This window comes from Bos indicus, chromosome 13, assembly GCF_029378745.1.
Source record: "Bos indicus isolate NIAB-ARS_2022 breed Sahiwal x Tharparkar chromosome 13, NIAB-ARS_B.indTharparkar_mat_pri_1.0, whole genome shotgun sequence".
NCBI lineage: Eukaryota > Metazoa > Chordata > Mammalia > Artiodactyla > Bovidae > Bos > Bos indicus.
This window is the reverse complement of record NC_091772.1, coordinates 9630770-9658185: the sequence shown is the minus strand read 5'-3', so window position 1 is coordinate 9658185 and position 27416 is coordinate 9630770. Positions and strand designations below refer to the sequence as shown.

The 27416-nt window shown below is 39.4% G+C and overlaps 1 protein-coding gene and 1 non-coding gene across 3 annotated transcripts in view; one reads left to right on the top strand and one right to left on the bottom strand.

Annotated features, from left to right (window-relative positions):
• MACROD2 (mono-ADP ribosylhydrolase 2) overlaps positions 1–27416 on the bottom strand; it is a 2314515-nt gene that overhangs the window by 80253 nt on the left and 2206846 nt on the right. For both annotated transcript variants that reach the window (XM_070800713.1, XM_070800712.1), the window contains 3 exons: positions 27104–27181; positions 9337–9411; positions 8987–9079 (listed from right to left, as the gene is read on the bottom strand). In XM_070800713.1, coding sequence (XP_070656814.1) covers positions 8987–9079; positions 9337–9411; positions 27104–27181 — 246 coding nt within the window. The remainder of the gene's footprint in view (positions 1–8986; positions 9080–9336; positions 9412–27103; positions 27182–27416) is intronic.
• TRNAG-CCC (transfer RNA glycine (anticodon CCC)) lies at positions 4587–4659 on the top strand. The gene has a single exon. It is a non-coding gene; the product is annotated as a tRNA-Gly (tRNA).

Genomic DNA, 27416 nt, shown 5'->3' with positions numbered 1-27416 from the left:
ATATAATTATAAATTTCAATCCTAATGTTTGCTTGGGCTTCCATGTAGCTCAGATGGTAAAGAATCTGCCTGCAATGAAGGAGACCTGGGTTTGCTCTCTGGGGTGGGAAGATCCCGTGGAGAAGGGCATGGCAACCCACTCAAGTATTCTTGCGTGGAGAATCCCATGGACAGAGGAGCCTGGTGGGCTATAGTCCACGGGGTCGCAAAGACCTGGACACGGCTGTGCGACTGACACTACCACTACTCATGTTCACTTGAGCCTAACATACACTTAGGTTTGTGGTTCTTCCTCTCTGGCATGTAAAATGGAGGTTTAGGGCAACTGTTTATAACTCTTAAAAGACGAGATGATCATAGCAAGCTGGGGGACTTGGCCTAATATATACTTTCTTCTTGAGAAGCTACATATGAGGTTTACATGTGTTTAATCTAAATTTACACACATATATACACCATTATGGAACCAAAATTATTATTGTAGCAGTGAATATATTTTTTGTTTCTACTTCAAAATTATAGGTTATACTTTTGTTTGAGGGATAAGCCTGAAGAAAATTTGCACTCTAAAAATTATTTTAAATGTAAAATGTGAATAAAACATTGTATCTTTACTTATACAGTGGAATTTGCATGAACTGATTCTATATGTATATGTCACATACACAGAACTATGTAGAAGCCTTAAATACTTTACTTAAATTAAAAAAAATTTTATATTCAGTATACTTTACCAATATAAGAAATTTCATTAAATACTTAAAAAAATTTCAGAAAAGCTGAATAGGTGATAGGCATAGAATAGGATAGTTATACAGGCAGCTGTAGAAGTTCCAGTAGGGGGACTATAGACAAAAAGGGAAATCTAGGAAACTTTGGGAGACCACTGTACGTACATGATTGCTCAAGAAATCTACCTGAACACTGTAGAATAAAGCAGGCCTACTTAACTATAAAGCCATAAATAAAAGCACAAGATATGCCGCAGGCCACGAAAGAAAAATGTTACCACTCTTCTACTGATGTAAGTGCTACAAATCCCAGTCTGACCTCATAGGATCAGACACCCTCCTGCCTGATACGAAGGAGGAGCCATTGAGCTAAGTCTCACTTCTATTTGAGGTGGACTTTTTCCTTCTCCCACTTTACCTTGTGGACTTCCCTGGTGGCTCAGATGGTAAAAATCCTCCTGCAATGTGGAAGACCTGGGTTCGATCCCTGGGTTGGGAAGTTCCCCTGGAGAAGGGAACGGCTACCCACTCCAGTATTCTTGCTTGGAGAGAATTCCATGGACAGAGGAATGGGGCAGGCTACAGTCCATGGGATCGCAGAGTTGGACACAACTGAGCAACTTTCACTTTGATTTTCCCTTAATTATAAAATGGTAGCTCATTTAATCCTCCAAGCAGAGCTTCCTTTCCTGCCTACTTGCACCGTTCACAAACATCCTATATTAACACATTTACTTCTTATGGATCACTTTGCCTGTCTTTGAAGTCCTTCTGTGATGACACAGAAAACGTGAGTCTCAGTAAGTCTGGACACTAGAGTCACAGTGATTCTAATTAAAAGACTGGGTTCAAGTCCCAGTTAGGGTTTTGCTTGGGTTTGAGTCCTAGTTCAAATTCCAATCTGAAGCATGCAGCTTCACAGGCACCAGCATTATCATTTATCTTAGATTCTAAAATAAAATTTTGGTTGACAAATTCTAGCTACAAAACATGGTTAGGAAATAAGACTGGTAACAAAAGAAACCATTTGAAAATGAAACTGCCCTTGAAAATGAAATCATAGTACTGCCAGTGTGAAATAAGCAGCATTACTAAAGTTGACTTCATTTGAAAAGATACAAAGACCTTCAGAAAACATTAAATTCCAGTAAGTTAATCAAGATGAAATTTCACAGAATATTGGGCATGAAGCAAAAATGTGCCTGAAGCATGATTCTCTGTAGGCAAGCACAGACTGGAATATGAATGCTTGAATGTCACAGGCATTGTGTGTTTATGTGTTGCTTCATTGCTGGTGTGCAGGCTGATTTTCAAGAAGAGGGGAAAGGGCTCCATCAGTGATGTAAGAATCCCATCAATAACGGAAAACACCAAGGGCTGTGTAGCGGTATTCTGCAGACGAAATAAAACCCTAAGGAACTTGACTGGTAGGAGCAGAAGAGAAAGTGGTGTATTGTGTTTCACTGAAAGATGAAACAGTGGCCAGAGAACTCCAAGAAAAATTTCTCATGTGAACTAAGAAAGAGTTTGTGTGTCAACCTAATTTGAGATACTGGCTCTTTTTATCCCACTTAAAGTATCTCCAGGGAATTACCAGCTGTGCAATGATTGGTTAAGCCCTGAACTAAAATAAGTTAATATGGCTGATCTTTTTGTCTGGTCTAGGACACCCCTGTATTTTTATCAATAGAATGCAATAGAGTAAAACTGAGTAAAACCTACAGTTTTAGCTTCCTCAGTATATTGATGACCACTGGCTCCCATCTCATCACCCCTTGTTTCATCAAGAATGTGGGTCTTCAGGACTTCCTGATAGTTTAGTGGTTAAGAATCTGCCTTCCAGTGCAGGGGACACGGGTTCAATTCCGGGTCAGGGAACTAAGACCCTATATGCCTCAGAGCAGCTAAGTCCATGTGCCACAACTAGAGAAGCACGTGCATTGCAACTACTAAGCCCATTCACTCTAGAGCTCGTGCTCTGCAGCAGACAGGCCCTTGCACTGCAGCTAGAGAAGCCCAAGTGCCACAACTAGAGAAAGTCCACATGTCACAACACGGACCCAGCACAGCCAAAAATGAAAGATAAATGGAAGCTGTGATCTCATTAAAAAAAAAAAAAAAAGAAGAAGAAGAAGAATGTGGTTCTTCAGAGCTGGCCTTCTGAGAAAGTTTACAAACCTTGGAGAATGTCATCCCTGCATTAATGAGTTCATGCATGTCATTTTACTACCCCAGAAACTGGGATTTATAAAAGGTAAAGAATTGCCAGCAACCACATAACCAGAGCCAGAAGCCATGGTTCTCCACATATAGTGTCATAGTCCTATTCATCAGAGGCCAAGACATAAGCTAAAGGATGTGATAATTTATATTTGTTGCTGCTTTATATTTCACTTGCATGCCTGTCAATATTCATCTTTTTCTAAGAAGATCTTGGACCATAATATACCTTAAATCTCCATCAACATTTTGATCACCCCAAAGTAAATAAAGGATTAAGGAGATCAGCCCTGGGATTTCTTTGGAAGGAATGATGCTAAAGCTGAAACTCCAGTACTTTGGCCACCTTATGTGAAGAGTTGACTCATTGGAAAAGACTCTGATGCTGGGAGGGATTGGGGGCAGGAGGAGAAGGGGATGACAGAGGATGAGATGGCTGGATGGCATCACTGACTCGATGGACATGAGTCTGAATGAACTCTGGGAGTTGGTGATGGACCCGGAGGCCTGGCGTGCTGCGATTCATGGGGTTATAAAGAGTCGGACATGACTGAGCAACTGAACTGAACTGAACTGACTCCTTATTGTACTTACTGATGGATACAAGAAAAATAATTGAGATGCATGCATTCTATATAATACTTGGAGAGGAAGTCCAATATGCTCATAATGCAATGTAAGTTAAAATGAGATAAAATAATGATACTCTGTTGATCTAGTTAAGATTTTATATTAAATATTTCTAAATTCAACTAGAAATAAAAATATTCAGAAAAACATTTTAATGCTGGCTAAATTTATATTTTATGCTAAAACAAGAGATCCTTTTGAGAGGAGATCTATAGGGTTACTTTCTTATTTGGTTATTAACCTAAATGATGCTATTTTACTGGATTTCAAATGTGCACAGATCCTGCTGGGAAAGAATGAAACTGGACTCATTTAGGAAGAGGCAATGTGGCTATATGAGAAAAGCTGCCATATGTGAAACCTCACTTTATGCCTGTTGAAATTTTTGTATTTCAGGTCTCCTAGGGACATGTCCATTGTGCTATTGTGCAATTTTATCAGCATGAACTTCTGCTGAATATTTTCACTTCTCTTTAAAACCCATATTTTGGTAGAGCTAACTTCAAAACAATATTACAACATCTGTGCCCATACACCTGGGAGCCATCAAAGATATATCCTAAAGATTAAGTATATTTTCTAATCTTACAGAATGCCGCAAAATGAGAGTAAAGGCTCTACATACATTTTTTCTAGTCTGGAATGTTTTGAAAGGAAGCACTTTCAAACTATTTTCTGTTTCCTTCGAAAGATTCTCAAAAGAGAAACAATATTTCTAAGGCTGTAAACAATTCCCCTAGAAATTTAACAGAATATTCTTTTTTTTTTTTGCTGATTAGAGAGGTTCTTAATGCATACGTGCAACTTTCCATTAGAGACATTATGAATATACACAAAATTCCAAACTATATTCTCAAAATGTCTTAAAATAAGATTCTACAGTAACTATATGAAACAAAAAAAGCTAAAGAACATTCTACAACTTTGAATTTATTTGCTACTTTTAATCTCTGGCTCTACCATTAATTAATGCCATCTTCTTTCAAAAAATGGAAATTAGGGACCTCCCTGGTGGTCCAGTGGCTAAGACTCTGTGCTCCCAATGTAGGGGGCCCAGGTTCAATCCCTGGTCAGGGAACTAGATCCCACAACTAAAAGACCCCACTTGCTGCAACTAAGAGTTGGCACAGCCAAATAAATAAAAATTTTTTTAAAAACCCAGAACAAAAATAGAAATTATGGTTGAATCAGCATTTCTCAAACAGAAGATTGAGGTTTTGACAAACAATAAAATTCTGAATACAGAGAAATGTCTCCTTACCTTTCATTAATTGTTCTATCTTGTTCTATCTTTATGGATTAAACACGTATACCAAAATAGCCTGTAGTAGATGGTACTTAGAATGAAATGGGCAGAACAATTTGCTGTTGAAGGATAATGTGGACTATGTGAAATTTTTACAGCTTCAAAATAGGGATGGACTTGAGGAACTCCACATAGGTTCTCTTGACTTTGTCATCAATGTATCCAATTATGATAAATATTAAACACTTAAGGTATGCTTTCTGTGTGTCAGGTATTGTTGGAATTGCTTTGCAAGTGTTAACTCATTCAAGTTTCATCACAACCACACGTGACGGGTACTTTATCACCCTTCTACAGATGAGGAGACTAAGGCCCTGAAAGTTTAAATCACTTGCCCCAGGTTCATCCAACTTGTTGGTGGGGGCAGGACCGAGGCTGCTGCTGCTGCTGCTAAGTCGCTTCAGTCGTGTCCGACTCTGTGCGACCCATAGACAGCAGCCCACCAGGCTCCCCCATCCCTGGGATTCTCCAGGCAAGAACACTGGAGTGGGTTGCCGTTTCCTTCTCCAATGCATGAAAGTGAAAAGTGAAAATGAAGTCACCTAGTCATGGCCGACTCTTAGTGACCCCATGGACTGCATCACACCCCAAATCTATGCCCCAATCCTTATCACTTCCTTTTCCGTCCTTTATTTTCCTTATAGGCAACAGAATAGCTTTCAAGTCTTACTTTGAAGCAAGGAATAAGACGATAGAGGTGATTAATTTTAAGTTATTTCAAATTTAAACAAAAATATACCACACCACCTTATCTGTCTCGTAAGAAACCTGTATGCAGGTCAGGAAGCAACAGTTAGAACCTGACGTGGAACAACAGACTGGTTCCAAATTGGGAAAGGAGTACATCAAGGCTGTATATTGTCACTCTGTTTATTTAACTTACATGGAGAGTACATCATGCGAAGCACTGGGCTGGATGACTCACAAGCTGGAATCAAGATTGCCAGGAGAAATATTAACAACCTCAGACATGCAGATGATACCACTTTAATGGCAGAAGGCAAAGAGGTGCTAAACAGCCTCTTGATGAAGGTGAAAGAGAAGAGTGAAAAAGCTGGTTTAAAACTGAACATTCAAAAAACAAAGATCATGGCATCTGGTCCCATCACTTTATGGCAAATAGATGGGGAAACAGTGGAAACAGTGACAGATTTTCTTTTCTTGGACTCCAAAATCACTGCAGATGGTGACTGAAGCCATGAAATTAAAAGACACTTGCTCCTTGGAAGGAAAGCTATGACAAATCTAGACAGCATATTAAAAAGGAGAGACATCACTTTGCCAACAAACCTCCAGATAGTCCAAGGTATGGTTTTTCTGGTAATCATGTACAGATGTGAGAGTTGGACCATAAAGAAGGCTGAGCACTGAAGAATTGATGCTTTTGAAATGTGGTGCTGGAGAAGGCTCTTGAGAGTCCCTTAGACTGCAAGGAGATCAAACCAGTCCATCCTAAGGGAAATCAACCCTGAACATTCATTGAAAGGACTGATGTTGAAGCTGAAGCTCCAATACTTTGGCCATCTGATCTGAAGAGCCTACTCATTGGAAAAGACCCTGATGTTGGGGGAGACTGAGGGCAAGAGGTGAAGGGGGAGACAGAGGATGAGATGGTTGGATGGCATCATTGACTCAATGGACATGAGTTTGAACAAATGCAGGGAAACAGTGGAGGACAGGGAAGCCTGGTGTGCTGCAGTTCATGGGTCCAAAGAGCCAGACACAAGTTAGTGACCGAACAAGAACAAACTCAAGGCAGAACATGTAACAGAGAAGTTATATATATATATATATATATTTTTTTTTTTTTTTGCTGGGGCAGGGTCTTGATTCTACAACTAGGGATGGAATCCACAGCCTCTGCAGTGGGAGCATGGACTCTTAACCACTGGACTGAGGAGTGGAGTATTTCCTGTCATATCAGTAAACAAAGGATGTCACGGTCATCAGGAACCTCAGCCACTGCCAACAGTGAGCTGGTGAGCCCTGACAGAACTCAAGAAAGAAAAGAATACCTGCCATCTAGCAGCCACTCCTTGCAATCACTCCCCACGGTGAGCCCTGAAGAAACTTGGGATGTGAAAATACAGGATGCTGGCCCTGGACAGGGGAGGTGTGTATCAAAGGAATGATTTTGGTGAGCCCAGACTCCTGTATCTTATCATACATAGAAAAGCGCTAAATTTCTTAACTTGAGATATCTGGTTTTCCTTTAATTAACAATAATCTTTTGATGTTCAGACTACCTGCCCTTTATTGCAAAACTTCTATACAAGCCGGCTACCCACTTTGCCTCTTTGGAGTAGTTCTCTAAGGCACTGTCTCCTGGGCTTGAAGTCCTGAAAATTCCCATTGAGTAAACCGTAACTCTCAACTTATAGGATGTGAATGATTTTTTAAGTTGAAAGACCACCAGAGCAGTCCCTTAACAAAGAAATTCAACTTCACAGTTGATACAAGCAAGTAGTAGAATTTGATCTCACTTCTTCCTCCTGGGCCATCCCTTCTTTTGGAGAAGAGGATTGGCATTGATCCCTACGGGAGAGAACTGAGCTCTTCAGTAGGAACGCCACGTACTGGAGAAACCACTGGGAAAGGGTGACGAGTCAACGTGTGTTGAGCACGGACTTTTCCCTTGTAAGCCAAGTGAAAAAAAGGACAATGAACCAGTTGTTTGATGTTCCTCATTTGCATGTCTTGAGATGCAGCATAAAAAGTAAATAATTTCTGCTGTAGACAGATTTCACGCTCTTGGATTCCTCTCCCTTACCTGGCCTTTGAAAGTGCTTTGCTGAAACTTTTCAGGGAGTTTGGGATTTTTTGAGCATAAGCCACCTGTTCTCCTTATACATTCCTGCAATAAACCTTTCTTTGCTCAGAACTCTGACATTGCCATTCGTTTGGCCTCACTGTGAATTGGGCACATGGACTTGTGTACAGTAACAAAAGGAGAAAGGCCGTGTATCTGTATTTCAAGTGAGGGTTGTATCAATTTTCTGTTATCATTGTCAGACATAAATTCTCCAAAATTCATTTGACCTGCCAGGAACATGGTGTCATGAGTCTGAACTAGGGTTTGCTATTAGATAAAAGGTCATTAGACAAAAGACATAGAAGAATATTGTGCTCTAAATGCAGTGCATTTAAAAAAAAAAAAGTCTCAAAATCACTAACATGACTTGGTAATTAAACTGTGTCAATGCTGCTGCCAAAAAAGAGTTCGTAATTTGGAAGCTGTACTTACTATTGACTTGTTTTTACAATTGAGATCATGTCTGCATTTTCATTTGGAAACAAAATTGATCACTGTGTTCTGTAAACAAGGCCTGTCAAGTTATTACTCTGTAACTACCTTGCAAACACATATTTAATAATGGTATGATTTATGATACAGTATAGGAAACAAAACTATTTCATTCTTTACTTCCCATTCTTAGCTCCTTTTAAGTTCTTTAATAAATTTCTTTGATAAATTTAAAGATATTTTTTAATGTCCACTTTTAATATATTGGCTTCTTGCCCCAAATGCTACATTAAAACTTACAAAGTGACCATTCCTCTAATGTTCTCTGAAATCATTATAATGCTCACTTATTTTTTTTTTTTACCAGTACTCAATATTATTGTATCCTAATATTAGTGGACAAACTTATAATTTAGAAGGTTCATACAATGCCCGCATTTTATACAAATTGCTTCCTTAATCACTACCATATGAAGGATGACAGAATGAAATCAGTACAAAATGGTTAATTTAGTTGTTTTAAAGCCATTTCAGATTTTCTAAGACTTTCATCCATCTAGTTCATAATATCTGTTTCTTAGAGGTTTTCTCAAGACTATAATGTAAAAAATGAATCTAAATTGATAATAAAAACATCCTCATACTCCTTGAAAGAATGAAAAACTGTTACAAGTATCTTCTTTCACTACTTCTGGATTTTATTTTACTTTCAAAAGTAAGTTCAGAATTGAAGAAATATTCATGTTGCCCCTTGACAGTCTGCAATTGAACGAGGATAATGCTGATGGTGGGATTCTAGGCAGGAATCCAAAGAAACTCCCTACTCTTGACAGGGTAATTTAAGAGCAGTCCTACCTTTTCCACCTTCGTTTTCTCCTTGGTCGTCTGTTAGTGGGGTCACTTCTGGTTGCTCCACAATCATGGCATCTTCTTGGTTTGATGAAAGCTCTAAATGGAATGAGACAGAAGGAAGCTCAGAGATGTTGTAGTTGGAATCTGCGAGAAAACAGTGACTAAAGCTCAGAAAGTTAAAGTTCTTTTTTCCCCTCCAAGTTTCAACGGTCACCTAAGGAGACCACGAGAGCCACTCTCCAGGAATCACTGCCGAAAAGCACGCACGCACCCTGCTCACACACACCAGTATATACAGACGTCATGATAGTGTCACCACATCCTCAGATAACAATATATTCTGGTTCCAATACCTTCTGTTTCCATAGATGAACTCTGGGACTCTGCCTCAAGTTTTACTTCTTTCTTCGTTGAATCATTCTCTTGCCCTGTTAAGAACAGTGATTGAAAAATAAATATGATATGGATGGCCATAGCTTTATCCCTGGTTTGAAAAGACAATCAATTCAGAAACCATGCTTTGATCATGCCTGGAGAGGTAGAGAACAGTTCTAAACCAAAGCCGAAGGTGAATATCTTATTTTGTAAATTATCAAATGTATATTGATTAGTTAATGAGAAATATCCAGATAACGTAGGCAAAAAACTTTTCTTTGAACTGATTGGTGTAATTAGTATCTAGCTTATCAATACACTGAACATCAATGGATACAAACTGGAAGTCGAAATGTTGAAGAAGTTCTAGACTGCATGGGTTAATTATATTCAATTTCTCTTTACTATATAGATCTTTCTGTATTAAGGATTCCTAGGAAATTAAAATACTATTTGTATTTTCATTCTTCCATCAGCAGAGCATAAAAAAACTTGAGTAACATGAGCACACAGGGATGGGGGTCACCTAATAGCTCAACCATTCTCATAAAAACCTACTAAATACAGCAAAGATCAGGAGGGAATTCAGCCAACTCTTGATTACACCAAGGCTGATTATCTAGGAAAGCATTTTCTCCCCACCCTCTTGGGTTCTCCTCCTCTCCCCTGTGGCGTTCAGAACATTTAAGGGCTAAGAGAAGAAAATGAAATTTGTCCATTTTGCATCATTTTAATGAAAGATTTTATGCTAAGGATATTACTGTTACATTAAAAAAAATTCCAGAGCTAGAGGTTATAGGTACAAAGCTGAAGCAGAGGTTCTTGGGCTCTTAGCCTGCGTACATTCCTAAAGGAGATGCATTGTTTTTCCAAGTTGTCTCTACTTCTGTGAAAAGATCTTCTCTCCCTGCCTGAGACCATGTGACTTGCAGTGGTTCCTATGAGACAAGTGTATGTGCCCAGTTCACCTAAACAGAATATACAGTGTGTGCTCTTTTGTATTTTACTTTATGTTTTCTGTAAGATTAATCCTTGCCACTGCATGTATCAATGGTCTATTCTTTATCACCGATGTATATTATTCCATTGTACAAATATGTTCCAGTTTGGGGCTAAATGAATAACACTATTAAAAACATTTTTGTATATGTCTTTTGAGGGACATATGTATTCATATCACTTGGGTATAAACCCAGGAGTGAAATGGTTAAATAAGAGGCAACACATACGTTTAGCTTGACTAACTCCTGAGAAATGGTGTTCTGAAGAATTCGTTCCATTTTATAGTCTCACCAGAAATGTATGAGAATTCCAATTAGACTATGTCTAACGGACTATGTCATGATACAAGTCTTTTTTCTTTCAGCTATACCACACAGCACGTGGGATCTTAGATCCCCAACCAGGGATCAAAGCCATGGCCCTTGTATTGACGACATAGAGTCTTAACCCCTGGGACCACCAGTGTGCTGTGTGCTAAGTCACTTTAGCTGCATCCAACTCTTTGTGACCCTGTGGACTGTTACCCTCGCTCCTCTATTCATGGGATTCTTCAGGCAAGAATACTGGAGTAGGTTGCTATCTCCTCCTCCAGGGGATCTTCCTGACCCAGGGATCGAACCTGCATCTTTTATGTCTTCTGCACTGGCCGGCGGGTTGTTAAGCGCTAGTGCCACATGGGAAGTGTGGAATCTTAGCCTGTGGACCACCAGGGAAGTCCCCAAAAGTCCTTATATGGGGCAGAAAGCCATGCAGAATCTTTACCCCCCAAAATCATTTCCATGCTTTTCACCTCTGGGTACCATACAAAGTGATCACATCTTTGCACATTGAGTTCCTTTGCCTATTTATTTATGCTATTTATTCACCTATTTATTATTCTCATCACACTATAATACAGCTGTATCTGTGTTCGTTTCCCTTATCAGGTTGTAAGCACTGTGATGTTACACATTGTTTTATTCGTATTAATCTGCCTAGTGTGTGCACGTGCTCAGCTGCTCAGTTGTGTTCAACTCTTTGCAATCCTATGGACTATAGCCCACCAGGCTCCTCTGTCCATGGTATTTTCCAGCAAGAAAACTGGAGTGGGTTGCTGTTTATTCCTCCAAGGGATCTTCCTGACCCAGGGATCAAACCCATGTTTCTTATCTCCACCTGCATTGGCAGGCAGATTCTTTACCATTGCACCTGGGAAGCTTCTCTACCTAACACCTACTAATAAAGAGTGATCAATACATGTTTAATTAATTGGTCCTCCATTGTAGTCCTCATCAACGTCAGTAAATAGTAATTAGGGACTGTAACTTATTTCCATTAGCAACAGAGCACTAAGGCTAAGCACTACATGCGCTATATTTACTGCAAAGAATTTTGGAGGAAGAATTGAATGTTTTAGGCAAATCACCATCTCTTTGGGCTTCCATTTCATTATCTTTAGGGAAAAAACCCTCCCCACACCCCCCCCAAAATCCCCTAGATACTATCTTGGGCTTCCCTGGTGGCTCATTGGTAAAGAATACACCTACCAATACAGAAGAGGCAGGTTTGATCCCTGGGTTGGGAAGATCCCCTGGGGAAGGAAAGGGCCACTCAGTCCAGTATTCTTGCCTGGGAAATCCCATGGACAGAGAAGTCTGGTGGCCTACAGTCCACGGGGTCACAAAAGAGTGAGACACGACTTAGCGACTGAACTACAGCACCAGATACTAATACCTTAGATTCTATCTCTGGCATTATATGAGGCCATGTCTCCTGGTAAAGTTTCTAGTCATCCCTGACATTTGTCTACTGGGAGGGTGATGTCAAGGGAAATTTCACTCTTTTGAGTGAGCCTCATTCTCTAACCCCTTTCAGGGATCACAGCCTTGTTGTGGAATCAACACTGCCAGGAGAAATATTAAAAGCCTCAGAAATGCACTTGATACCACTCTGATGGCAGAAAGTGAAGAGGAACTAAAGAGCTTCTTGATGAGGGTGAAGGAGGAGAGTGAAAAGCTGACTTAAAACTCAACATTCAAAAAACAAAGATCATGGCATCTGGTCCCATCACTTCAAGGCACATAGATGGGATAAAGCAGAATCAGTGACAGATTTTATTTTCTTAGGCTCCAAAATCACTGCTGGTGGTGACTGCAGCCATGAAATTAAAATGCTATCTCCTTGGAAGAAAAGCTGTCACAAACCTACACAGCACGTTAAAAAACAAAGACATCACGTTGCGGACAAAAGTCTATATGGTCCAAGCTATGGTTTTTCCAGTAGTCATGTATGGATGTGAGAGGTGGACCATAAAGAAGGGTGAGTGCTGAAGAACTGATGCTTTTGAATTAGAGTCCCTTGGACTGCAAGGAGATCAAACCAGTCAATCCTAAAGGAAATTAACCCTGAATATTCATTGGAAGGACTGATGCTGAAGCTGAAGCTCCAATACTTTGGCCACCTGATGTGAAGAGCCAACTCACTAGAAAAGACCTTGATGCTGGGAAAGAGCGAAGGCAGGAGGAGAAGGGGATGGCTGAGGCTGAGATGTTAGCATCACTGACTCAATGCACATGAGTTTGACAAACTCTAGGAGATGGTGAAAGACAGAGAAGCCAGGTGTTCTGCAGACCATGGGGTTGTAGAGTGGGACATGACTTAACGACCGAACAACAACCATCCCTGTCACTGTTGATGGGGAACTGACCATCATAACTCCTCCTAGTCTTGGCTGGAAACTTAACTCATGATCTGTGATCTGCCTTTGTGCAGTGGCGGGGATGAGCAGACCATTCAGAGAGTAGAAGCAGCCACTTTACTGCAGGGTGTCTCCACTCCCAGTACTCCACTCCATACATTTTCAGAGAAAGTCCATCAGGAGTAGTAAGATGGCAATTCACCAAGGACTGGGCACCGCTGATGGGGTGGGACCGCCTGGGTGGCAGCCTAAGGCTGTGATGTGTACTAGGGATTTTCTCTGCAACCAGTAAGGACTGTTAACTCACTTGGAGGACAAGAGGCCGTTGCAAAGCTTTTTGAATTATTTCTCTCCCCTGCCCTTTAACTTGTCTCATTCTTTTTTTTTTTCAGGGGGCGGGTATAGTTGCTTTGGGGGACTTCCCTTGTAGTTCAGTTAGTAAAGAATCTGCCTGCAATGCAGGAGATCTGGGTTCGATTCTTGGGTCGGGAAGATCCCCTGGAGAAGGAAATGGCAACCCACTCCAGTATTCTTGCCTGGAGCATCCCATGGACAGAGGAACCTGGAGGGCTACAGTCCATGGGGTTGCAAGAGTTGGACATGACTTAGCGACTAAACCACCACCACCATAGTTACTTTACAACATTGCATTACCTTCTGCTATACAACAAAGTGACTCAGCTATATGTATGCATATTTTTCTCTTGCCCCTCACCCTGGACCTCCCTCCCACCGCCTCCCCCCATCCACCCCTTTAGGTCACCATAGAGCACTGAACTGAGCTCCCTATGCTATACACTAGGTTGACACCAGCCATCTGTTTTACACATGGTAGTGTCGATCCCAATCTCGCAATTTATCTCGTCTGCTCTATTCCCCCTCAACCTTGTCTGTTGTCTGCATCTCCATTCCTGCCCTGTGAATAGGTTCATCTGTACCATTTTTCTAGATGCCACATATATGCAATCTTCTCTTGGGACAAAAATACATATATTTTCTTCTTTCTCATTTTTCTGACATTCAGTTCAGTTCAGTTGCTCAGTCCTCTCTGACTCTGAGACCCCAAGGACTGCAGCACACCAGGCCTCCCTGTCCATCACCAACTCCCGGAGCTTACTCAAACTCATGTCCATCGAGCCAGTGATGTTTCCAGTCATCTCATCCTCTGTCATCCCCTTCTCCTCCCACCTTCAATCTTTCCCAGCATCAGGGTCTTTTCAAATGAGTCAGTTCTTCGCATCACATAGCCAAAGTATTGGCGTTTCAGCTTCAGCATCAGTCCTTCCAATGAACATTCATGACTTATTTCCTTTAGGGTGAACTGGTTGGATCTCCTTTCAGTACAAGGGACTCTCAAGAGTCTTCTCCAACATATCACAGTTCAAAAGCATCAATTCTTCAGTGCTCAACTTTCATTATAGTCCAATTCTCACATCCATACATGACTACTGGAAAAACCACAGCTTTGACTAGACGGACCTTTGTCGACAAAGTAATGTTTCTGCTGTCTAGGTTAGTCATAACTTTTCTTCAAAGGAGCAAGTGTTTTTGAATTTCATGGCTGTATTCATCATCTGCAGTGATTTTGGAGCCCCCCAAAATAGTCTGTCACTATTTCCACTGTTTCTCCATCTATTTGCCATGAAGTGATGGGACCAGATGCCATGATTTTACTTTTCTGAATGTTGAGCTTTAAGCCAACTTTTTCACTCTCACTTTCATCAAGAGGCTCTTTAGTTCTTCTTCACTCTCTGCCATAAGGGTGGTGTCATCTGCATATCTGAGGTTATTGATTTTTCTCCCAGCAATCTTGATTCCAGCTTGTGCTTCATCCAGCCCAGCATTTCTCATGATGTACTCTGCACATAAGTTATATAAGCAGGGTGACAATATACAGCCTTGACGTACTCCTTTTCCTATTTGGAACCAGTCTATTGCTCCATGTCCAGTTCTAACTGTTGCTTCCTGACCTGCACAGAGATTTCTCAAGAGGCAGGTCAGATGGTCTGGTATTCCCATCTCTTTCTGAATTTTCCCGAGTTTGTTGTGGTCTACATAGTCAATGGCTTTGGCATAGTCAATAAAGCAGGAGTAGACGTTTTTCTGGAACTTTCTTGCTTTTTCAGTGATCCAACAGATGTTGGCAATATGATCTCTGGTTCCTCTGCCTTTTCTAAATCTGGTTTGAACATCTGGAAGTTCATGGTTCACATATTGTTGAAGCCTGGCTTGGAGAATTTCGAGCATTACTTTACTAGAATATGAGATGAGTGTAATTGTGTGGTAGTTTGAGCATTCTTTGGCATTGCCTTTCTTTGGGATTGGAATGAAAACAAATGTTTTCCAGTCCTGTGGCCACTGCTGAGTTTTCCCAGTTTGCTGGCATATTAAATGCAGCACTTTCACAGCATCATCTTTTAGGATTTGAAATAGCTTAACTGGAATTCCATCACATCCACTAGCTTTGTTTGTAGTGATGCTTCTTAAGGACCACTTGAGCTCGCATTCCTGGATGTCTGGCTCTAGGTGAGTGATCACACCATCGTGATTATCTTGGTCGTGAAGATCTTTTTTGTACAGTTCTTCTGTGTATTCTTGCCACCTCTTCTTAATATCTTCTTCTGTTAGGTCCACACCATTTCTGTCCTTTATCGAGCCCATCTTTGCATGAAATGTTCCCTTGGTATGTCTAATTTTCTTGGGGAGATCTCTAGTCTTTCCCATTCTGTTGTTTTCTATTCTATTTCCCATTCTATTGTTTTCCTCTATTTCTTTGCATTGATTCTGAAATTAAAGTAATGACAAAAGGGGAAAGACATGAGGTTCTCAGCTTTGAAATGCAGAAATGCTCATCCTTGCTCCTTCCTGAGCCATGCCAGGATTTGGTGTGCTGCTGGAGGAGGAGGTCTGTATGAGCGCCAAGCCCTGTTCGCAGGCCTGCTGTGTGGTAATGATGACTCTCGGGGCTCCCGTCCATCTGCCTTTCTCTGCAGCCACTCAGACATACCACATTCCATCCACTTTCTTGACCCCATGGGGCCATGCTTTATGTTTGCCCCTCTACATTCAGTCTGGTTGAATTCTACCCACTGTCCTTTGCCCTAATCCCTCCTGGCAGAGGAAACAAAAGAACATAAAGGATCCCACAGTTTATACATATATTTTTTATACAGCGAACTCAATCATCCATACTAATGGGCAGGGGCCATTAGAACAGATAACCCAAAATCCATTCACTTTCCTTTAGAAATGGATCACATGATTGTTTCTTGTGAGGCCTGGTAATTAAGTTTGGCTCAAGCTAATGCTTTAATTAATTTGCATTAAAATTGGTCTGGGAACAACAGTCTAGGGTCAAACATTTCTAGAGGAGGATAAACCTAAATTCACTTGGTAGGTAAATAGACTGTTTTTAAACAATAGCAACAACAATATAGCTTTGTTATTTATAGATTATTAGATGCTCAGATCTTCCTAAGAACAAAGAATTTGTTTCTCTGATGTGTCTCTTAAAGATAATAGAAATTATGTCCTTTTGTTAAGCTTGAAACTTGATTGCTGCTATTGGTCAAAATTTTACTTTCACTATGTCTAAAAATACCCCAGATTAGGATGAAATTTAAACCTAGGTTAAAGTGAATTTGATTATTTCTAAGTTATTCTTAGTTTTCTATTAGTCCTCTATTTCTTAGTTTCTAGGGCCAATAAAATTTTCTTTCCTAATGTAAATTATTGCTACAATTATTTCTTGTAGTTACAAAAGAAAGGCAGTTTTCACATAGAAACACTTAATACAGGTATTGGGAATTACCAGTAATTTTACAACTAAGGGATTGCCATTGTTAATACTGTAAACTGCTATAATTCACCTGCATATGTGTGTGTATGAACCTACATATGTATGTGTATATATATATGTGTGTGTATATATATATATATGTGTGTATATATATGTATATATGTGTATATATATGTATACATACATATGTAGGCACATACACACATGTATATTTATATGTATACATACATATGTATCTGTATAAGTGTGTGTCTTTGTGTATGTCCAAATATAAAAACTGTATCTACACACATACATACACAAATATACAAAATACATAAATGTATCCTGGCATTCCAATTAATCTCCATTTTGATTCTTTTTTAGTTTAGATTTCATAAGCAGCTTACACTGTCATTATACTTTCTTCAGAAATGTTATAAGATGCATTATATTCTATGTTCTGGACAAATTTTGGGATGCTCCCGTTTGTTTTTTGTTTTCGCCATCAAACAGCACTGCAACGAGCATTGTTGTGAATACCTCTCTCTATACTTCTGGTGGCTGTTACTTTAAGATAAATTCTTAATGCATAACTCTTGGATCAAAGGGTAAACAGTTTACCTTTTATTAGATTTTGTCAGAATTGCTGATGAGGAGGTTATGCCCTTTAATCTCCCGCCAGTGGTGTGTGAGCATGTTTGGCTGCCTTCCTCATGCCACTTCTGTGCACTTTCAACCCTATTTAAATGCCTGATACTCAGAAGAAGACACCGAAATCGTGTTTTATTTGCATCGTAAAGTAATGAAGAGGTAATTCATGTCTTCATATTTACAATGACTGCATTTTCTCTTTTGTGAATTACAATTGAGTCCTTTGCCCATTTTCTTCTTGAGTTGTTTACATTATTATTATTATTGATTTATGAAGTTTTTATTTTTGGAGTAAGAAAGTTGATTCGTTGTCATTTAGGCTGAGAATACATTTCCTAATAGGTTTTCTGTAGAATTTGATTACACACTTTATCATGTCAAAATGTATATATTCAGCTTTAGCCACTAAATTTCCCCTTTTATGACACATGAGGACTTATGTACACATGCAGTGCATATACACATCTATGTGCACATACCTTATAATGCAATCATGTGTCTGTATACATTCACATTTCAGAAGGCAGTCCTTATTTCAAAACTAAGAACATTTATATATATATAAATTCTGTGTATATATACACACATACACCCTTTGATTCTTTTAGCTAGTAGTTTTATAGTGTCATTTTTACATTTCATCTTGCTCCTTTTGGAATTTAAGTTGGCATAAGGGATGAGATTGGGATACAGTTTATTTTTTCAAATGGCCCTTAATGCCATTTATTGAGTCATCTGTCTTTGAAGTGTCAGCCTAAATATGTACTGAAGTCCCGATCTCCTGAGGTCTATTTCCAAACTCTTTACTCTGTTTCATTGATCAGCCTGTCCATCCCTCCAATAGGACCACATAGTTAATCGCATTTTTTAAAGATATCATGTCATTTTTAGTCTATTTATTCTGTCATTGACTGATAATATCATATCTGTGAATTCCGCATTGCATTTCCAATTGGATTTTATTTGCAGTGTATCTTCTTATATCATCTGACACATAAAAACCCATCATTCTTATATTTCATCAGGGCTTTAAGTTTTTATTGATATAAAATGACCAACTCTTTCTCACTTGAGATTTTTGGCTAGAATTCTAACTGGAGAGATTCTAAAGTAGTTTTCCATGTTTTCTTTTGATGTTTATTTCCCAAACATTCTTTTTTTTTAACTTTAAATTTTTAAAGCCTTACTATTTTATTGAAATTAATTCAATCTGAGTGGTTTTTACACTCAGTAACCTAAATTATGCTTACTGTCATAACTATTTGCCTGTGTCATCCTCTTTCATATATTGTTTTTTGGTTATAACGTTACTTATTATTTTTATTTGCATTACTAAATATACTCTCATGCTTGGTATGATCTTCAGGGGAAATTAGAAAGCAAGATTTATTCCTTTAACTCTTGTGACTTAATTCTATTTGTAATTATCATAAAATGTTTCAAAGTTCTTCTAGTTATTCTTAAACCTGCCATTGTCAGAACCCAGAGCACAGCAGGATTTTTCATTGTTTAACTATCTTTATCAAAGTCAGCACTGTAGACAACCCTCACTGCTCCACACTGGAATTTTTGGTGTACAAACTTTGGCACTGAAATTTCCTTTCTTTACTCTTTTCCTTATTTCCTCTCTTTCTTTCTTCCTCTTTTAACTCTTCTATCAACATGCAACATACAATCAGGAAAGTACACAAACAATATGCAGATCCCAATTAAGTAATCAAAAGCAGATAGAGAAACTACATATTCTTAGGATAATCCTCCAGCCCTCAGCCCAGCTCCTAGCCCAATCAGTATCTCATCCCCAGTCACCCAAGTTTAATAAACACCCTGCCTGTCATAGTTATTTTCCCTGCTTTTCAAAGTTGATATAGATGAACTTGTACAACATGTATGCTTTTGTACCAACATATATGCTTTTGTACCATCTTTACGTAAGGTTTCTAAGATACATTTGTAAGATTCATTCATATTTTTGCCTGGAATTCTAGTTTGTAATTTCTTTTTCCTTTCTTTTTTTTTTAAAGATATTTTTGATGTGGACCATTTTTAAAGTCTTTATTGAATTTGGTACAGTATTGCTTCTGCTTATTCTTATGTTTTGATTTTTTGGCCATGATGCATGTAGAATGTAGCTCCCTGACCAGGGATCAAACCCACTCCCCCCCCCACCCCGCATTGGAAGGAAAAGTCTTAACCAGTGGACTGCCAAGGAAGCTCCGTGTAGTTAGTAGTATTTGTGCTTCATTCTTATATTTGTTTCTCTGTATGTAACTTGTTTCTCTCGTCTGACTGCTTTGGAGATTTTCTTCCTTATCACTGCTGTTGACTGAGTTGATTATGATGTACTTAAGTATAATTTTGTGTTTCTTGTGCTTTGGGGTCATCGAATTTCTTCCACATGTGAGTTCATCGTTTTCATGAAGTTTCTGAAAAATTTCAGCAACTATTACTTCAAATATTTTTTTCTGTCTCCCCTTCCCATATCTGCCTACAGAGATTCCAATTCATGATTATTATATTTGGAATCACTCGAAGTTGTTCCATGGCTCCCTGAGGCTCTTTTCATTTCCTTCGGTCATTCATTTTCTCTGTGTATGGATTTGGATAGTTTCTATAGCTACAACTTCAAATTCACTGATCTTTTCTTCTGCCCTATCTCACCTGCCATTATTCCCATCAGGTATAATTTTCATCTCAGATACTCTGTTTTTCATCTCTAGAAATTCAATGGTATCTTTCTATATTTTCCATGTTTCTAATGAACATGGAATTCCTTCTTTTAGCTTGTTGAGGACGTGGAATACAATTAATGCTTTTTAATGTGCTCTTTCCTATTAATGGGATGTCCCTGGTGGCTCAGACGGTAAAGCATCTGCCTACAATGCGGGAGATCCAGGTTCAATCCATGGGTCAGGAAGATCTCCTGGAGAAGGAAATGGCAATCAACTCCAGTATTCTTGCCTGGAAAATCCCATAGACGAGGAGCCTGGTAGGCTACAGTCCATGGGGTCGCAAAGAGTGAGACAGGACTGAGTGACTTCACTTTCATTTCCTATTATTACCCCATCTGTGCCACTTCTGGATTGATTCCTATTAATTATTATCTCTTCCCCTTTAGGTCATACTTTTCTGCATCTTGTCAAGCAGGCCAATTAATAACCCTACAATGGTCTGAGTGTTCAAGTAAAAGGAAGAGTCATACATCTCTCACTTTAAATCAGAATCTAGAAATGATTAAGCTTAGTGAAGAAGGCATATCAAAAGCTAAGACAGGCTAAAAGCTAGGTGTCTCACACCAAGCAGTTAGCTAAGTTGTGAAGGCAAAAGAAAAGTTCTTGAAGGGAATTCAAAGTGTTTCTCCAGTAAACACATGAATGATTAAAAAAAAAAAAAAAAAGTAGATTATTGCCAATATGGAGAAAGTCTGGGGGGTCTGGATAGAAGATCAAACCAGCCACAACATTCTCTTAAGTCAGAGCCTAACCCAGGGCAGTGCTCCGATTGTCTTCCGTTCCGTGAGGGCTGAGAGAGGTGAGGAAACTGCACAAGAAAGGTTTGAAAGTAGCAGAGACTGGTTTATGAGGTTTAAGGAAAGAATCCACCTCCATAACAAAAGAACAAGGTGAAGCAGCAAGTGCTGATGTAGAAGCTGCATTAGGTTGACCAGAAGGTCTAGCTAAGATGTTTATGAAGGTGGCTACAGTAAACAATAGCTTTTCAGTGTCGACAAAACAGCCTTCTATTGGAAGAAGATGCCATTTAGGACTCTCACAGCTAGATAGGAGAAGTCAGGGCCTGGCTTCAAGGCTTCAAAGGACAACCTGACTCTCTCATTTGGGGCTAATGCAGATGGTGAAGCCAATGCTCATTTGTCATTCTGAAAATCCTAGGATGCTTAAAAATTAGGCTTAATCTACTCTGCCTGTGCTCTATATATGGAAAAACAAAGCCTAGATGACAGAGTGTATCTGTTCACAACAGATACACAGAAAATTTCAGACCCACTGTTGAGACCTACTGCTCAGAAAAAAGATTCTTTTCAAAATATTACTGCTCATTGACAATGCATTTGGTCACCCAAGTGCGCTGATGGAGATGTACAGTGAGATTAATATTGTTTTCACACCTGCTAACACAATATCCCTTCTGCAACTCATGGATCAAGGAATAATTTCAGCTTTCAAGTCCTATTATTTAAGAAATATATTGCATAAGGTTACAGTTGCCATAGATAGTGATCTCTCTGATGGATCTGGGCAAGATAAATTGAAAACCTGGGAAGGATTTGCCATTTGAAAAGCCATTAGGAAGCATTCATGATTCATGGGAAGTGGTCAAAATATCAACATTAACGAATTTGGAAAAAGTTGATTCCAACACTCACGGATGACTTAGAGGGTTTCGAGATTTCAGGGGAGGAAGTAACTGTAGATGTGGTAGAAAGAGCAAGAGAACTAGAATTACAAGTGGAGCCTGAAGATGTGACCAAATTGCTGCAACTCAAGGATAAAATCTTAGCAGATGAGCAGTTCTTATGGATAAGCCAGGAAAGTAACTTCTTGAGATGGAATCAAATTCTGGTGAAGATGCTGCAAAGATTGTTGACATGACAGCAAAGTGCTTAGAATATTACACAAACTTACTCGAGAAAGCAACGACAGGGTTGGTGAGGATTGAGTCCAATTTTGAAAGAAGTTCTGCTGTGGGTAAAATGGTATCAAACAGCACTGCACGCTACGGCGAAATTGTCCATGGAAGGAAGAGTCAATGATGTGGAAAAATTCACTGTTGTCTTATTTTAAGAAATTACCACAGCTGCTCCAGCCTTCAGCAAGCACCACTCTAATCAGTCAGCAGCCTCGGCATCAAGGCTCACATCAAGGTGAGACCCTCCACCAGCACAAAGGTCATGATTCATCAAAGACTCAGATGACAGCTAGCAGTTTTTAGCAATAAAGTAGTTTTTAGTTAAGGTATATGTACTGCTCTTTTTTTAGACCTGGCGTTATTGCACAATTAATAGACAACAGTAGAGTGTAAACCCAACTTTCACATGCATTGGGAAGCCAAAAAATTCATGTGACTGGCTTTATTGTCATATTCCCTTCTTGTGGTGGTCTGGAACACAACCCACAATATCTCAGAGGTATGCCTGTACAAACATCCTTGAAAAAACTGGCCAAAACAAAGGCATTCAAGCTCTCTGCTCATAAAACATGCAGAAACACAAGAAGTGCAAGGGGATTTGTCTTCCAATACTTCTTTTCATGCCCAGTAATTTTGTTGATTACTCTGTTGGATGTGAAGTATGTTTCTAGTTTTACAGATGTTCTTGAGTTTCATTTGAGGATAAGTTAAGTTATTTACAAACAGTTTGATCCTTTCAAGTCTTGTTTTGAAGCTGGCTTGCACAGGACAAGAGCAGTATTTGGCGTATTGCTAGTTTTGCTCCACTACTGAGGCGAGCCCCTTCTGAGCCCCCCATGCATTCTTAGATTTTCCAGTCTGGCTAGTGGGAACAGGCACCCTTCTCACCCCTGTGGAAGCCCCAGATATCAGGACCTCAAGTCCTTTAGTGTGGTTTCCCAAGTCTCTTGCACATGTGCAGATCAATACCCCTCTGAAGACTTGAAGGATTCCCTCTGTAGGTCTCTGCGCTTCCCGGGTGGCACTAGTGGTAAAGAACCCACCTGCCAATGCAGGAGACATAAGAGATGCTGGTTCAGGAAGATCCCTTGGAGGAAGGCATAGACGGAGGAGGCTGGTGGACTACAGTCCATAGGGTCACACAGGGTCAGACATGGCTGAAGCGACTTAGCACGCATACACTCTATAGGTCTCGAGAGTGTTCCCTGTGTGGAGCTCTCCTTTCTTCAGGACTCCATCTGGCTAATGCTAGATGCTTGGCTTTCCATCACTCTCAGCTCTTTCCTCAACTCAGGAAGTCTGCTGGGCTGGGCACTGTGGCCTGCAAATTCTCTCCAGTCATGGGGCTTACCTCATTTTTAACTCTCAGGCATCACTGAGATTTACCAAACTTTAATATGAATCGGTGCTCCTATTTTCCATGACAATGGAAAAATATTACCATACTTTAATTTATCTCATTCCAATAAATGCCATTATTGCAATGCATTTTGACTCTAAGTCTATCTTAACTTCCACAATACACTATTCTTATTATAATCATCATTGATTTGTATCATCACTGTTCGTTTAGACTTATCCAATAACTACCATCTGCCTTGCTTATAATTCCTTCTGTCATCTTATAATTCCTTTTGTCATCAATATCCTCCTACCTGAAGAACATCAGAATTTTCTGGTGATGCACATTTCCTTGCTTGCTCAGAAATGTTAATTAATCTTTTTTTTTTTTTTTGTAATAGTTATTTGGCTGTGTCAGGTCTTAGTTGCTGGCGTGTAAGGTCTTTAGTTGTGGCACGTGTGATCTAGTTCCCTGGCCAGGGATTGAACCCAGGCTCCCTGCATTGGGAGCACGGAGTTTTAACCATTGGACCACCAGGGAAGTCCAAACCTTTATCCTTGAAACATACATTTTTCTCTGGGCTTAGAGTTCTTGGGTGGCAGTGACTCTTTTGTATTGTCTTTTTATTTCCATCATGTCTTCTGAAAAGTCAGCTATCGGTCCGATTGTTTGATGACTGCTTCTGGATGTTCTGTTTATCCCTGGCTTTCAGCAATTTTACTATGATGGTTTGGGAATTATTCTGCTTGGAGTTCAAAGGACTTTTGGAACACGTGACTTGATATCCCTTCTCGTTGTAGGAAATTTCTCACCAAAATTTCTTCAGATATTTTTTTCTGTCCAATTCCTTCTCTCCTTTCTGTCCAGGATTCCAATTATATGCGCATTAGACTTTGTCATTGTATCCTGCACATCTTTCCCCTTTCTTTAGTTTGCCATTCTTTCTCTCCTGTCTTTTAGTTCAGATATATTCTTCTGACCTAACTTCTAGTTCACAAATTCGGGAATACTGGAGTGGGTTGCCATTTCCTTCTCCAAGGGATCTTCCTGACCCAGGAATGGAGCCCGGGTCTCATGCACTGCAGGCAGATTCTTTACGAACTGAGCTACGAGGGAAGCCTTCATTTGCATCTAATAAGTCATAAACCTATTCACTGAATTCTTCATCTTAGAGTGGCATCTTTTACTTCTAGACTTTTTCTTTTTCTCTTTTGAATTTTCAGTTCTCAGCTAAACTTTTCAATCTTGTCTTGTCAGTGGAGGAACTGGTTTGCATGGTCTCTGTGTTTTATACTTTGGGTTTATAACATGAATATTTTCAGCCCAAGTGGGTTTCCTGCTCTTGTCTGTTTGTTTTACATGTTACCTTGTTTCTTTATTTTTTTCTGGCTATTTTCTGGCATTTACAATGCTCTTTCTTTCTTGCATCTAGTAAATAATTTACATTTGCTTTTCTCAGGTACCTAGATGGACTGGTAATCTGGGTTGATCTCAATTTAATTTGGGGATTGAGATGATTTAAAGCTGAGCAGCAATCTCTCAGAAGGCTGATCTATATCTGTTTCATCTTTCCTGCAGAGATATACATCTTTGGGGTTTCAACCCAAAATATCACATTACCAGGGCCCTTTTGAGCAGTGAGACTTAAGATGCCTTTTGCAGAATCAGCAAATTCCATAAGGTAAAAATAGTTTCAAATTCTATCTATGTTCATGTATCTATCTATATAAAGATGTGTGTGTGTGTGTGTGTGTGTAGTCCAGATTGTCCAGTCAGAGTAATGGTCTATATTATTGAGTCTCTCATCGCTGAAAGAAAAACTGTCTCCTTTTTCTTTCTCATTAAAAAAGAATTATAATTTTCAAAGGTAAAAGCAATCATTTAAGTAAGCTCTTTTGATACTAATTTTGAAACAATTCTTCCAACATTTTCATACATTTAAATGAGTCTCTTATCACATAGTCCTTTCCAACTGTGCCTTTCTCAGTCTTGAATGTTTCCTTTCTTTCTGTATTTATTGTTTTTGCACAGGCCTTTTGTTAGTTTCTTCAGAAAGGACACTTTGGGTAGCATGTTTTCTTAATCTTTCTATTCCTGAGAAAATATTACTCTTGACTTCATGCATGAGTAATAACTTCACTAAATATAGATGCAGTGTCCATTAGAGCTCTGGAAATGTTACTCCATTTTTCTGTTTTTTTTTTTTTTTTTAAATTTAGAGTTGTGGAAGAAGTCTAAGGCTAATTTGATTTTGGTGATTTTAGTTATAAACAGATTTTGAATTTCCAATATGCTTTAAAAGCCTTCCTTTGTTATTGATCTTCAGAAAGTCCATGAGGATTTGTAGGTTTCTGTTCTCATATGAGTTTTCATTACCTTTGTCTATAAATATAACTTGTACTCTTGTGCTTTGGGTGGAGGAACTGGTTTGCATTAGGAAAACTTTTTTTTTTTTTTTTAAAGATGGCTTCATTTCTGTTTGTTCTATTATCTTTTCTTGGTATTCCAAGGAGATGCAAATTTAATTTCTTGGATCTACTGTCTCCATGTTTCACATTTATTCTCACTGGTATCATATTTTCTTTTCAGCAGTTGCAAATCCAATGCCTATAGACCTCAATCAGGTAACAAAAATAAATGAAGCCAGTCTGGTACAAAATTAGTGAGTAGCAAGGACTGTGGAGAGCAAACACCCCTTCTAAATGTGGCAGCTACCAATCAGGAGGAGAAGGGGATGACAGAGGATGAGATGGTTGGATAGCATCACTGACTTGATGGACATGAGTTTGAAGAAGCTCTGGAAGTTGTTGATGGGCAGGGAAGCCTGGAGTGCTGCAGTCCATGGGGTTGCAAAGAGTTGAACATGACTAAGCAACTGACCTGACTGACTGACTGACCAATCACCTGATATCTAGCACTAATAAAATAAGTTGACACTTGAGCAACACAAGTTTGAACTGTGCAGTCCAGATATAGGTAACTTTTTTTTCAACAAATATGTACTATGCTATGATGCTGTGCTAAGTTGCTTCAGTCGTGTCTGACTCTGTGCGACCCCATAGATGTCAGCCCACCAGGCTCCCCCATCCCTGGGATTATCCAGGCAAGAACACTGGAGTGGGTTGCCATTTCCTTCTCCAAGGCAGAAAAGTGAAAAGAGAAAGTGAAGCCGCTCAGTCGTGTCTGACTGTTTGCAACCCCATGGACTGCAGCCCACCAGGCTCCCCCGTCCCTGGGATTCTCCAGGCAAGAACACTGCAGTGGGTTGCCATTTCCGTCTCCAATGCATGAAGTGAAAAGTGAAAGTGAAGTCCCTCAGTCGTGTCTGACTCTTAGCGACCCCATGGACTGCAGCCTACCAGGCTCCTCCACCCATGGGATTTTCCAGGCAAGAGTACTGGAGTGGGGTGCCATTGCCTTCTCCGATATGTACTATAGTACAACACAATCTGTGGTTGGTTGAATCATTGGATATGGAACTACAGATACAGACGGCTGACTATAAAGTTGTTCACCAATTTTTGACTGTGTGGAGGGTAGGCATCCCTAAATCTCAGAGTTGTTCAAGATTCCAGAGAAACTAAAATATGGATTTTATAAAATGTAATATTCCTTAGCAGAAAACAAACAAGTCCCACAACTTACCACTGGGATGCTCTTGGTCACACACAGGATGGTCTGTTGCTTCACTGTCTTTTGTTATATTGTCATCCTCTGCAGAATCTGACATAAAAAACAAATAAAATCTTTAGTCAGTGTTTTTAACCAGGAAATACAGCAGCCTCCAGAACTCAAAGAACAGATATGTGTTTGGGGAAAAAAATTTATTATTTAAAAAATATCATTAAAATGCTTAAATATCTTCATCAATAAATAAGCTTTTCTTAAAGTACTACATATGATGTCTTCACAAAGTTTACAAAGTAAAAATTGTAAGGATTCAGCTGGAACATCTTTT